Genomic DNA, 14,447 nt, shown 5'->3' on the forward strand with positions numbered 1-14,447 from the left:
TAGTAAAGTTTTGTTTATTACAACTATATGAAAAGTAAACCTTTTAAAGTTCTGCAAATATTTTTAGATATTATTCTAGAAGGTTGATAGAGAACATGCAGAAAATTATCTTTGTGCATATAATTACTTTAATATGGTTGTTCCACACAAAAATTTAATAGAAGAGTTGCTGAAACTTTCACATTTTTTCTTAATGTGCTTAGACATAATTTCAGTTCATTACTTGGGTGCTAGTTCATTGGTCTAGTTGTACCTGTCACTTTACCTTTGGAAGAAAATAAAAGTTCCTTAAGAAAATTCATCTAAGTAAGTGTCAGTAAATTAAAATTTTATTCTATATTTGTTAGAAGTTTGGAGATAAACATCACTTTATCTGAATTTTTTAAGCATGGTATATGAGAATGGAATGAATTCTGTTTGTATCTCATTTCTAGGTTCTGCACTTTTAAAAGAAAAGAGAAGGCATCGATTGCATAAGTTCTTATGTCTCAGAGTTGGAAAACCAATGAGGAAAACATTTGTTTCTCAAGCAAGTGCAACAATGCAACAGTATGCACAGAGAGATAAGAAACACGAATATTGGTTTGCTGTGCCACAAGAAAGGTAAAAAACAAAAACATTATTGAGACTACTTGAATTAAAATTATCTTACATATCACTTAACACCAGTAGAAAAGTACTTTTAAAAACTTGACATCAAATCTTTTAAAAATAATTTAACTCCTATTTTGTGTTTTTTAATTTACCCCCCTTTTTTTTAATATATATTTTTTTGAGAGAGCATGAGCTGGGTAGGGGCAGTGAGAGAGGGGGGACAAAGGATCCAAAGTAGGCTCTGTGCTGCTGCTGTGTGCTGACAGCAGGGAGCCCAGTGTGCGGCTCAGACTCATGAACTGAGATCATGACCTGAGCCGAAGTCTGATGCTTAACAGACTAAACCACCTAGGTGCCCCTTAAGTTACCCCAGTTTAAATTTTATTCCTCTTTGTGGTTTAATGCAAAAAAAAAAAAAAAAAAAGTGAATTTTAGGTAGCTAAAATGTCATAGAGCAAGAAGTTTCATCAAAATATTAAATAGTATGGTTCTTACCTCAAGGTAGGTAATGATCTATAATCTCTTATCCCTGCTAATTGATAGCCACAAACATAGATATTTGAAATGTGTGTTTGATCCTCAAATAAGTTTATCAGGGATTTAATTATCTTTTGTAACAGCAGGTTTTGCTATGGTAAACAAAATTGAAAATGGAGAAAGAGACTTAAAAGATTAGATCATCTGTTTCTGAACCAAGAATGCATTGTGTGTTCCTAGTATGATTTAAAAGTTAAGCACATTAAATTTTTATTGACTTGGGAAAATTTTGTGTAATGTCCACATTTATAAATTGTTTATTTCTGTTTTAGATAATTAGGTCATTGTGTGAATGAGGTCACGATCGCAGGTTCAATTTCCCTTCCCATCACTAGTTTCTTTAAAGATAAACATTATCATGGGTAGCATCTGAGCTTACTCAAAAACATGCCAAGGAAAATCTTACTAGTTTTCTGAGAACAATTTGACAGAATACAGCCAAGTAAAATTTTTTTGAGTTAATGTCTTCCTGACATTAGGCTTTGTTATCTCCTTAAATAAAGCATAGTATATTTTGTATTTTAAGTCTTCAGGTTTTGTGAAGATATTTAACAAATACCATTTTGTAAATGCTAGGTCTGTTATTAATAGTCACTTGTTCTAACAGGACAGACCACTTGTATGCCTTCTTCATTCAGTGGAGTCCAGAAATATATGCAGAAGATACTGGTGAATGTACCAGAGAACCTGGATTTATAGTAGTAAAAAAGCTTGAAGAATCTGAAACAAATGAGGAATCTACTAATGAAGCTGCAGCCAGAGAATGGGAGGTAAGGAGAAACATGTGCAGATTTTTTGTGGATCTTTTTTACTTTGTGTGAATTTATGGTAGTACAGGCAAAGTCAAGTGATCTTTGCACAAAAGGATAATTTTTAAAGGTTTATTTTCCTTGCATACATGTTTATTGAATGAATCTGATTAGTGACCTTGGTTTACTACTATTTATTATTTTCCTTTTGATTTAAAATATTAGAGAAGCAACTTATCAACAATAAAATGACTTATTGAGTATATTTTAGAATACTAATTACTGTTTTACTAATTTTTATAAAACATTTATTTCTGATCTGATTCCTTTTAATATTATTTCCTGCACAGAAGAAGTAGACTAGTCATTTGACACATTCATTCAAATTAGCACTGCTTTCTAAGTTCATTCCCAAGCACTATTTTGAAATGAATTTACATTAACGCTAGGGAATTAAGCTTAGGCTAATTTTACAAAGTGTAAAAATTTCACATGCTCAGATTTACTGAACTTGTTTAAATGGCCAGAATAACACTAATTAACTTTCTGTAACCTCTTGGAAATACATCTTTTAATATTACATATAATGTTTTACCTGCTTTGTCTTATCAGATTGATGGGGTGGCAAAATCTGTTTTTTCTGTTGTGTTGCTTGGATTAATGTCTTCTCGATGCATTCGAAATTATAGAGCAGATGCTAAAATGTGATACTATGTGGGATTAAATTTTGTTATCCATTTAGTGTTAATGTTTGTGGTTTATGTGATATGAATTTATGGTGCGTGTACTTAACATGTATAATGATTAAAGGTATACATGGCAAGTCTTTCATTTAAAATGTGAACCTGATTTTGAATTAAGTTCATTTTGTGTAGTCTGTTCAGCATCAGTCTGTACTGTAACTCCAATATTATGGAGGGAAAGAAGTAACATATATTGAACATTTATTTTGGGTTCTTTAATACTTTAACTAACATTATTAATCTTCATACCAGCTTTATTCACAGTAGGCCCCAAACTGGAAACAACCTGAATGCCTCCTATCAGGAGAATGTATAAATAAATTTTGGAAAATTCATGAAATTCCAAATAACATAGCAATAAAAAAGATCCTCTTGCATAGGCAACAACATGGATGAATCTCATAGATAATGTGTTTAATTAAAGAAATCAAGCCAGGCATAAAAGAATATATACTATATAATTACATTTACATGAAGTTCAACAAGGCAGAACTAATCAAAAGTCCATCAAACTGCCAGTTTCCGGGGGTTGAGAGAGTCACTAGGGACAAGAAGGAACTTTTATAGAGTACTGGAAATATTCTGTATTTATTCTGGGTGAAGCTTAGTTATATGGGTGTTGACATACATAAATAGTCTCTGTGTATTTAAAATTCGTTTTAGGAAGCTTTTAAAATAGAACAGATGATCAAAGATGGGTACTTATACTATGGTAGCAACAGTTGAAGGTAGAGTGGAAGGTGATGAAATTAAGTTTTTAAAGCAGGTATTATTACCTAGGTGTTAAGACAGTATTTAATGACATCTAGATAACATTGAAGTTTCTAACTTGAGTGGCAAGGTGGGTGGCAATATTTTCAATCAGGTAATGGACTTTTCTCCATTGGAGTTGGAGCACTTAACCTTGGAAGTGATAGACTATCTGGTTGATTATTTGATTATTAACTATTTTGATTCAAAGGAATTGCCTCAGTTCTTGTGGCAGATTCTGCAAGTTGAAATTTCTAAAGAAGAAATAAATGTCTCCTCACTTGTTTTCAGCAAGAATTAATTCAAATAAAAAGTAAATGGCAGAGAAAAAAGTTAATTTTAGAAACTTTTTGCTGTGTTGTCTAGGAACAGTCCTGTACTGTCTAGTCTGGTAGCCACATGTTTACTATGTGGCTATTTTGTACTTGAAATATGGCTAATGCAACTAAGGGATTGAATTTTTAATTTTTCTTAATTTTAGTTAAATTTTAACGTGGATACTTGATTCAGCTATTGGATAAGTTTTTAATACTTTTGGAACAACTAGGATAAATGAATTTTCCACTGTAAGTTTTATGAAATCTAAGTAAATCTAAATCTAAACACCATTAGGTATTTCCTGTGAAAATTTAATGTCTGACTTGAGGGGTGCTGTAGTGCAGAACATACGAATTCCTATAGATACAATAGTTACTGCCCACATGTAGCTATTCAACACTTTTGGAATGTGGCTAGTATGAATTAACATGTTCCCTGTAAATACAAACTATATACTGGATTTTAAAGATCTAGAATTAAAAGAAAAATTTTAAATATCATTAATTTTTATATTGATTATGTTGAAATGACAGTATTTTAGATATATTGAGTTAAGTAAAAAACAGTTATTTTAACTTTTTTTAATGGATTTACTAGAAAATTTATAATCGCATATTGCTTGTATTGTATTTCTCTTGTACCTTATGCTCCTCTAGTGCCCGATGGTTACTAAGTGCCTAAAAAGTATGTATTTTTTAATCCAAAGCCCATTGTTTACATTAGGGTTCAATGTTGGTAAACAAATGTATAATGACATAAGTATTTTAAATGTTCTCATTGTACAAATGGAATTTTTTTTAGAGCACTTAGGTAAAAATAAATACTTCAAACTGTGAAGTGCTATTGGGGGGCTTTTTTCTACCTAGAGACGGAGAATAGGTGACTTAGAATATAGGATGAACTTACTATGGCTGCCAACATGGACATCAGTCTGTTTGATTAAAACTAGCTACTCTGCTCTGCTTACTCTGCTTCCTTGATACTTGGGAGATTATCATCCCTGACTGCTATTTAGGCAGAAATATATTGCTAACCAGAAATTTATACATTGGGAAAACTTTTGCATATGATTAACTTACTCTGCTCCATCTTCTCTTCTGTGTGAGTCCGGTCCCTTTCCCATTGTAAGCGCCGTGAGGGCAGGATTTTGTCAGCTTCATACATGACTGTATTCTCAGAGCTAAGAACAATGCAAGCATATAATTCATTCTCAATATTATTTTTATATTGCTGTTTATCGGATTAAGGAATAAATTTGGGCATAGATTAAAATAGGATATAAAAGTTTTGCTCATTTTTCATGATAGTCTACATCCTAAAATAAGTTCTTATGCCAGTTGTAGTAAATTGGTCATAAATTTATGGATGCTGGAAGTTAGAATTAACTGGCAGTTCAGCCTCTCCTATTTTACACTGTTCTTTGTTCTGCTTTAACATAATTCCGTGGTAGAGTTTATCACCTCAAAGGGCAGTACTTTTCATTTTAGGAGAACTCTGTTAGAAAGTTCTTTCTGAATAGTGAGTTTAAAGAAACATATCTCTATAAGTGTAATCCATTTGTTTTTGTTCTTCTGATGCACGTCAGCAACAAATGTTCTCTATATACTATGATAATCTGAAAATATTTATTCTTTAATCTTCCAGGATTATTTTCCCTGGTGTCTCCACTGTTTATTAGCTCTTTATAGATTCAACATTACCTTCATCACTACTCTCAAATGTGTTAAAATTTAATCCAAACTATGGCACCCCAAATTACTAAAATGTGCACTTAAGATACCAAGAAAAATTCTATAATATTTGAAATAAATTCAGTTCTGAAATATGCACATTGAAAGTCCTATTTTTTTTCAATTTCTAATGTTCTTAAATTAAGGTCTTTTTAAAAAAAATTTTAATATTTACGTTTATGTATATTTGAGAGAGAGAGAATGTGCACGTGAGTGGGGGGAAGGGCAGAGAGAGAGAAGGAGACACAGAATCTGGAGCAGGCTGCAGGCTCTGAGCAGGCTGTCAGCACAGAGCCTGATGCAGGACTCGAACCCACAAACTGTGAGATCATGACCTGAGCTGAAGTTGGATGCTTAACCGACTGAGCCACCCAGGCGCCCCTAATGTTTATTTATTTTTGAGAGAGAAAAAGTGACACAGAGTGTGAGCCAGGGAGGGGCAGAGAAAGGGACACACAAAATCTGAAGCAAGCTCCAGGCTCTGAGCTATCCGCACAGCAGAAGTCAGACGCTCAACTGACTGAACCACCCAGGTACCCCTCAAGTTGAAAGTCCTATTGAAGATCATTAGAAAATATTGGAATTTAAGAATTAGAAATGATGAGAAAAGGAAGAAAAGAGTACAGAATTAGAAATTTGTATAGTAAATTCCAGAGAGAGGTGAGAGCAGCAGAAATCTACATTCACTGCGAGCAGAGTTAGCCAATTTTAAAGTGGTCAGAAGTAAGAGCCTCTAATGACCCATCAGAACAAAGATTCCTGATTATTGGGAGAAAAAAACCTGAGAAATCTATGCATATGACTCAGGGTGTGTAAAAGATTAATATTCTTTACCATCTACTCTTTATTATTCTAGTTTAGTCAGTACAAATGTAGTTAGCATAAAAATATCACCTTACCGAGGCGCCTGGGTGGCTCAGTCAGTTAAGCGTCTGACTTCAGCTCAGGTCATGATCTCACAGTCTGTGAGTTCAAGCCCGGCGTCAGGCTCTGTGCTGATAGCTCAGAGCCTGGAGACTGCTTCAGATTCTGTGTCTCCCTCTCTCTCTGCCCCTCCCTTGCTCATGCTCTGTCTCTCTCTGTCTAAAAAATAAATAAAAAAAAAATTTAAAAATTAAAAAACATATATCACCTTACCTCAAGTTTGTTTTTTTTTCAGCCGTAATATCTTAAATTTCTTAATTATGAATCCTTCTGCTATTGGCAGATTAATGACCTTCCCTTTCAACTGAGAAAGAGGTACTTATGGTAGATTCTTTTCCCTTGGTTTCTGCCAGTGTCCAATGACAAGTAGAGAGCATGTGTAGTGAGGCTAATGGTTTATGTGGTGCATTGCAGTTTTGTGAAAAATGTTACTTTTTGGTTTTGATAGGGATTATTTTTATGGATTTTCACTGACAAGGGAAGTATTCTAATGACATTTCAACAAAGTATTGGAAGGTCTTAAGGTAAAGGTGGGGAAAGATGCCTATTGGCACTATTTACTGATGACAGTGCCTTGATTTGATAAACAAACAAAAATAGAGATAAATAGTATAATGAAGTTGCATATACCAATCACTGTGCTTTATCGACTTATTCTATGATCCTTCCTTTTCCCCAGTTCACATTTCTTCAAATGTCATAAATATGTTTAAAATATATGTAACATGAATGTATTTTTATGATTTGTTCTTTGAATCAGGATGCAACTAAGCTCCAAATGTTTCAGTCAGTTAAAATGTCTCCTAAGTCTCTGTAAATGTAGATTCTCTATTTCTTTGCTGTGCTTTGTTTTTTTCCTTGTAATTTTCATTTTTAAGAAATCAGTTTTTTTTTTCTCTAGGATGTCCTACAGTCTAGATTTTGCTGATAGCTTCCCCACAGTGTTATCAAAATGTTATTCTGTCTTAGATCTAGAGCAACCCATCTAATCATAGACTGTCATCTTTATTTTACAGATAATTTCTCTAAACTTGTTTCTTACTTAGCCCAAATCCTCGTTGTAGCAAATCATAATAGTTAATCGGTAATTCAGAGCCTATGGTCCTTTTCACCATACCAAATTCTCAGTCTTGGCAGAAACTTTTTTTTTTTTTTTAATTTTTTTTTTCAACATTTATTTATTTTTGGGACAGAGAGAGACAGAGCATGAACGGGGGAGGGGCAGAGAGAGAGGGAGACACAGAATCGGAAACAGGCTCCAGGCTCTGAGCCATCAGCCCAGAGCCTGATGCGGGGCTCAAACTCACAGACCGCGAGATCGTGACCTGGCAGAAGTCGGACGCTTAACCGACTGCGCCACCCAGGCGCCCCTTGGCAGAAACTTTTAATCATTTGGGGGAGCTTTCAAAACTTACTGCCTCAGGGTCACCTCAGACCAAGTCAAAGTCCGTATTCTGTATAGCTCCTTAGGTGATGACATTGTACAATAGAAGGGGAAAAACCACTCTGCTATCCCATGTCATCACTTCACATGTTGTGTTAAACATATGCAATGCTAAGACTGTGGAACATTGTTTCACACTACATTGACCATACTGTAATTTAATTTTCATGTTCCTGTCATGGAAGTTCCATTGTATAAAATATTTTTCAAAAAATTCCTCTTACTTTGTGTGTTGCATCTGCATACCTAAAACATAAATTTGGTTCACTATGGAGAATGGTTTAATTATTTTATGCCTTGATTTTTAAAAGCATATTGTTTCTTTGTTTTGTTTGTTTGTTTGTTTTATCAATAACACTCAGGCAGAATTACTTCAGGCATAGCTCCCTTTATACACCAAAAGATTTTTATCATATTGTGTACTCAGAGGCACTACAAGAAGAGGGAAACCAAAAAACATACCTGACTGTGAGTCATTCATCACCACCTCTTGAACTTGTCCATCAAATACCTTTTGAAGTTTGATGTACTTGACAAGTGCCCAAGAATCTAATAGTATAGTCTAATGCAGTGGCTACCCTGATAAGCTTAAAATATCTTTGAAGCCTGTCTTTAAGACTCATGTGAATTTTGCATTCATCTTTTAAATTTATCTGTTGTATTATAAATGGAATTTTTAAAATTTCTTATCATGAAATGAAAGTGATACTACAGTAATATAAGTCAATTTTATTCTGGCACCAAGTACCACATGGCTCATGACTGCACCCTTCAGGTGGTATTACCCTCAACCCCAAGTACCAACTTCAAGAGACTCTCATTTAGAATCCTCTGAAAGTTTTGGGTTTCAAAGTGTCACGTGTTGGGTATGCCAGTCTTGCTGCTTGATGACACAGGTCTCAAAAGTGGAGCTTTTTAAGCTACATTGCTTTTTTGTCCCACTTCTTTTGGGTTGACTTTCACTCTTTTTAGGATAAAAGCTGGCAAAAATTTTTCCATTTTTCATCTCTAAAGTTAATTTTATACCACTTCTACTTCAGTATCTTTCATACTCCAGACCTACTAACTAAAACATCGATTGCCCCTAGAATGGTAAAAACAATTAAGTAATTGACTTTATTATATTAACTTTAATCGATTTATTTAGAAGTTTACCTCCCAGGTTTATACTTGTTGATTAAATTTTAAAATATGAGTTCACTAGTATTATGTGCCAAAAGATTATATGGCATAATAGTGGTTTTCATTTTTAAAATAGTAATGATTAAATCGATCCCATTTACAATTGCACCAAAACCCATAAAATGCCTAGGAATAAATCTAACCAAAGAGGTGAAAAATCTATACACTGAAAACTATAGAAAGCTTATGAAAGAAATTGAAGACACAAAAAAAATGGAAAAAGATTCCATGCTCCTGGATAGGAAGAACAAATACTGTTTAAATGTCGATACTACCCAAAGTAATCTACATATTCAATGCAATGCCTATCAAAATAACACCAGCATTCTTCACAGAGCTCTAGAACAAATAATCCTAAAATTTGTATGGAACCAGAAAAGACCGTGAATAGCCAAAGCACTCTTGAAAAGAAAACCAAAGCAGGAGGCATCACAATCCCAGACTTCAAGCTATACTACAAAGCTGTAATCATCAAGGCAGTGTGGTACTGGCACAAGAACAGACACTCAGATCAATGGAACAGGATAGAGAACCCAGAAATGGACCCACAAATGTATGGCCAAGTAATCTTTGACAAAGCAGGAAAGAATATCCAATGGAATAAAGACAGTCTCTTCAGCAAGTGGTGCTGGGAAAACTGGACAGCGACATGCAGAAGAATGAACCTGGACCACTTTCTTACACCATACACAAAAATAAACTCAAAATGGATGAAAGACCTCAATGTAAGACAGGAAGCTATCAAAATCCGTGAGGAGAAAGCAGGCAGAAACCTCTTTGATTTTGGTTACAGCAATTCCCGACTCAACATGTCTCCGGAGGCAAGGGAAACAAAAGCAAAAATGAACTATTGGGACCTCATCAAAATAAAAAGCTTCTGCACAGCAAAGGAAACAATCAGCAAAACTAAAAAGCAACCGACAGAATGGGAGAAGGTAATTGCAAACAACATATCAGATAAAGGGTTGGTATCCAAAATCTATAAAGAACTTATCAAACTCAACACCCAAAAAACAAATAATCCAGTGCAGAAATGGGCAAAAGACATGAATAGACACTTCTCCAAATAAATCCAGATGGCCAACCGACACATGAAAAAATGCTCAACATCAGGGAAATACAAATACCGTGAGATACCACCTTACACCTGTCAGAATGGCTAACATCGATAACTCAGGCAACAACATGTTGGCGAGGATGCGGAGAAAGAGGCTTTCTTTTGCGTTGTTGGTGGGAATGCAAGCTGGTGCAGCCACTCTGGAAAACAGTATGGAGGCTTCTCAAAAAATTAAAAAAAAAAAAAAAAAAAAAGGGGCGCCTGGGTGGCGTAGTCGGTTAAGCGTCTGACTTCAGCCAGGTCACGATCTTGCGGTCCGTGAGTTCGAGCCCCGCGTCAGGCTCTGGGCTGACGGCTCAGAGCCTGGAGCCTGCTTCCGATTCTGTGTCTCCCTCTCTCTGCCCCTCCCCCGTTCATGCTCTGTCTCTCTCTGTCCCAAAAATAAATAACCGTTGAAAAAAAAAAAATTAAAAATAGAACTACCCTACAACCCAGCAGTTGGCACTACTAGGTATTTATCCAAGGGATACAGGTGTGCTGTTTTGAAGGGACACATGCACCCCAATGTTTATAGCAGCACTATCAACAATAGCCAAAGTATGGAAAGAGCCCAAAGTCCATCAATGGATGAATGGATAAAGAAGATGTGGGGTGTATACACACACACACACACACACACACACACACACACACACACACATATACACACAATGGAGTATTACTTGGCAATCAAAAAGAATGAAATCTTGCCATTTGCAACTATGTGGATGGAACTGGAAGGTATTATGCTAAGCGAAATTAGAGAAAGACAAATATATGACTTCACTCATGAGGACTTTAAGAGACAAAACAGATGAACATAAGGGAAGGGAAACAAAAATAATATAAAAACGGGGGAGGAAAAAACATAAGAGACTCTTAAATATGGAGAACAAACTGAGGGTTACTGGAGGGGTTGTGGGAGGGCGGATGGGCTAAATGGGTAAGGGGCATTAAGGAATCTACTCCTGAAATCATTGTTGCACTATATGCTAACTAATTTGGATGTAAATTTAAAAAATAAAAAGTATTCAGAAAAAAAAATTTTAAGTAATGATTAGTATTAGAACAATATGCTTTGGTTTAGTCCTCATTTCTCACCCTTGCCAAAGTATTGATAAAAATATATTTCATTCAGTTTTTGCTTTCTGAGATGACTTAAATTGTTTGGTTAATATTTTCTCTCTTAAGTTGTCAGATAATGAGTATTCCAATACTTCATTAAGCAGAAGGATTTTTTAAAGGATTTTTTTTTAATATGTATCTTTGAGAGAGAGAGAAAGCATAAGCAGGGAGGAACAGAGTAAGAGGGAGAGAGAGGATCCAAGCAGTCTCCATGCTGCCAGCAGAGAGTCCAGTGCAGGACTCGATTCCACAAGCCATGAGATCATGACCTGAGCTGAAATTAAGAGTTGAACGCTTAACCTACATACTGAGCCACCCAGGTGCCCTAAACAGAAAGATATTTTTTTTTAATTGAAGCATACATAATGCCAAAATTAAAATTGAGGCAATATATAAAATGAAACAAACTTTCTTAACCACTTCTCTGCCTAGCTAGCAAAATCCATACAGAACTGATTTTATTCAAAGTGAAAGTACTCTCTATGTCTAAGTCATTAAATAGAGAGGTCGCTTGTCTTAGATAAAGGCAATTAAAGAAAAATATACTTTTTATGTTGATCAAATCACATAATATTACAAACCATAACTCCAAAAGTAATTTAAAATGTCTGACAAAAAGGTAGAAATCAAAAGCATTAAAAGCAATTAGAATTTGGGGGACTGTCAATGTGATATCTATTGCAGACAATTAAGTTCTTAAAGTATTATTTTCTAGATTAAAACAGAATTTATGAGTTAATATAAATTTTCTTCAAGAATATTACTAAATGAAGTTTTTTTTTTAAACCATTTCATTGAGGTAGGATTGACCTACAAAAAGCTGTGCATATTTAATATGTACAGCTTGATAAGTTTGGAGACTTATACATCCATAAGTATCCATAAAAACCAGCACCACAGTCTGTACCATAAATACATCCATCATCTCCAAGAGTTTTTTCCTACCCTCTTATTATTATTATTATTATTATTATTATTATTATTTTGTAATAAGAACACTTAACATAAAATCTACGCTCTTAGATTTTCAGGTATACAATACAGTATTATTGTAAGCACTATGCTATAGAGCAGATCTCCAGTACTAGACTGTATAAACTTTCTCACAGTAGCATTTGACACTCATCAATCATGTCTAATATTGTCTGTTTTGACTAATAAAAATGTTAGCTTAGGATGTTATCTACCTCAGCAAAGTTTGAACTGTTTTGCTTTTTGTTAATATTCTCCCTTGGTAACTAACCAAAAATTATGGGTTGTAAAATTTCCATTAAAAGTGCAAAATTTTATTTAATATGGGTGTTGAGAAGAGGCAGGATGGATAAATGAGAGACTAATTTATGATTTTAAATATTAAAATTATTTATATTACCTTAAATATTGAGTACAGTATATTTCATATAATTGTTTCTGGTATACTACTCCCAACTCAGAGGAAATAAGATATAATTTCAACACCAATAAAGAAAGTAGAGGAAAAAAGATTACTATTTAATTTTTTTTTAATGTTTATTTCATTTTTGAGAAAGACAGAGCATGAGTCGGGGAGGGGCAGAATGAGAGGGAAACACAGAATCCAAGGCAGGCTCCAGGCTGTGAGCTGTCAGCACAGAGCCCAATGCTGAGCTCGAAGTCATCACCAGTGAGATCATGACCTGTGCCGAAGTCAGACGCTTAACCAACTGAGCCACCCAGGTGCCCCAAAGAAAAAAGATTATTAAGTTGAATATCTGAATTAGAACAGGTTGAATTATGAATTATGTTCAACGTTTAAACTTGTCATATTCTTAAAAGCACTTCATTTTGTAGTCTGTCATTTTACACTAATGGTAAAGTTAAATCTCCTTCAATCTCTGGGATATCTAGAAGTATTTAAGTGACCTCGTATGTTTTCTAAACACTGAAAAAAAGGACAAGAAAGAGATTTACTGAGCTCCATTTATGTCTGCTAGATATGTTTTTATTAGGAAATATTTGGTTTCAAGACACTGAAAAACACTCAAATAGCTTAAATCAGTTTTTTTATTGACATATAATTGACATATAGTATATTTCAGGTATACAACATAATGATTTGACATTTGTATGTAATGCAAAATGATCATCACAACAAGTGTAACATTAGCGTTTGTCACCTGATTTTGTTAAATTTTTTTTTCTTGTGATGGGGACTTCAAGACATAGTTTCTTAAAACTTTCAAATATGCAATACAATATTACTAACTAGTCACCATGTATGTTACATCCTCATGATTTATTTATTTTAGAACTGAAAGCTTACACCTTTTGACCCCCTTCACCCATTTTGCCTGCCTCCATCCAACTCCTTGCCTCTGGCAACCACCTGTCTGTTAATATGTAAACTTGGTTTTTATTGTTGTTTTAAATTCCACATATAAATGAGATCCTACAGTATCTGTCTTTCTCTGTCTGACTTAATTCATTTAGCATAATGCTCTCAAGGTCCATCCATGTTGTTGTATATGGGAAGATTCATTCTTTTTTTTTTTTACAGCCGAATAGTATTCCATTGTATATTATATATACCACATCACCTTTATCCATTCATCTATTATTAGACACTTAGGTTGTTTCCATATCTTGGCTATTGTAAATAATGATGCAGTGAACACAGAGGTGAATATATATTTTTGAATTCATGTTTTTGTTTTCTTTGGAAAAATACTCAGGAGTAAGATTTCTGAATCATATGATACTTTTTTAATTTTTTGAGGAATCTCCATAGTGTTTTTCATAATGGTTGTACAGGTTTACATTTCTACCAGTATTACACAGGGATTCCCTTTTCTCTACATCCTCACCAACACTTGTTATTTCTTCTTGATAATAGCCATTCTAACAGGTGTGAGGTGACATTTCATTGTGGTTTAGTTTTTCTCATTAAGGTATGGTCCCCAGACCATTAGCAGCCCATTCTCAGAACCCACTCTAGTTTGCTTAATCAGAAACTAGTTTTGGAACCTGGCATTCTGTATTTTAACAAATGATTCATATCAATGATTGTGAGGCAAGCTAAAATTTGAGAGCCACTGGTTTAGATCTGTAAGGATCCATCCTGTCCAGATACGGAGCAAACCTTCTCAGAGACATGGCTAAAAAGATACTTGAGCAAAATCAAAACTGTATTAGGAAGAAGCTGTACTGGTGGATGTTGACAAGATAACCAGCAAAATAAGCTATCCTATGCTTGGGGTGTGTATTCTGTATTTAAACTACATTTCGGTACATATATAG

The 14,447-nt window shown here is 34.4% G+C and overlaps 1 protein-coding gene across 12 annotated transcripts in view; it reads left to right on the top strand.

Annotated features, from left to right (window-relative positions):
* OXR1 (oxidation resistance 1) overlaps positions 1-14,447 on the top strand; it is a 453,716-nt gene that overhangs the window by 417,002 nt on the left and 22,267 nt on the right. For all 12 annotated transcript variants that reach the window (XM_023248293.2, XM_019823028.3, XM_019823026.3 and 9 more), the window contains 2 exons: positions 435-603; positions 1,739-1,901. In XM_023248293.2, coding sequence (XP_023104061.2) covers positions 435-603; positions 1,739-1,901 — 332 coding nt within the window. The remainder of the gene's footprint in view (positions 1-434; positions 604-1,738; positions 1,902-14,447) is intronic.

The sequence above is a fragment of the Felis catus genome, chromosome F2 (genome assembly GCF_018350175.1).
Source record: "Felis catus isolate Fca126 chromosome F2, F.catus_Fca126_mat1.0, whole genome shotgun sequence".
NCBI lineage: Eukaryota > Metazoa > Chordata > Mammalia > Carnivora > Felidae > Felis > Felis catus.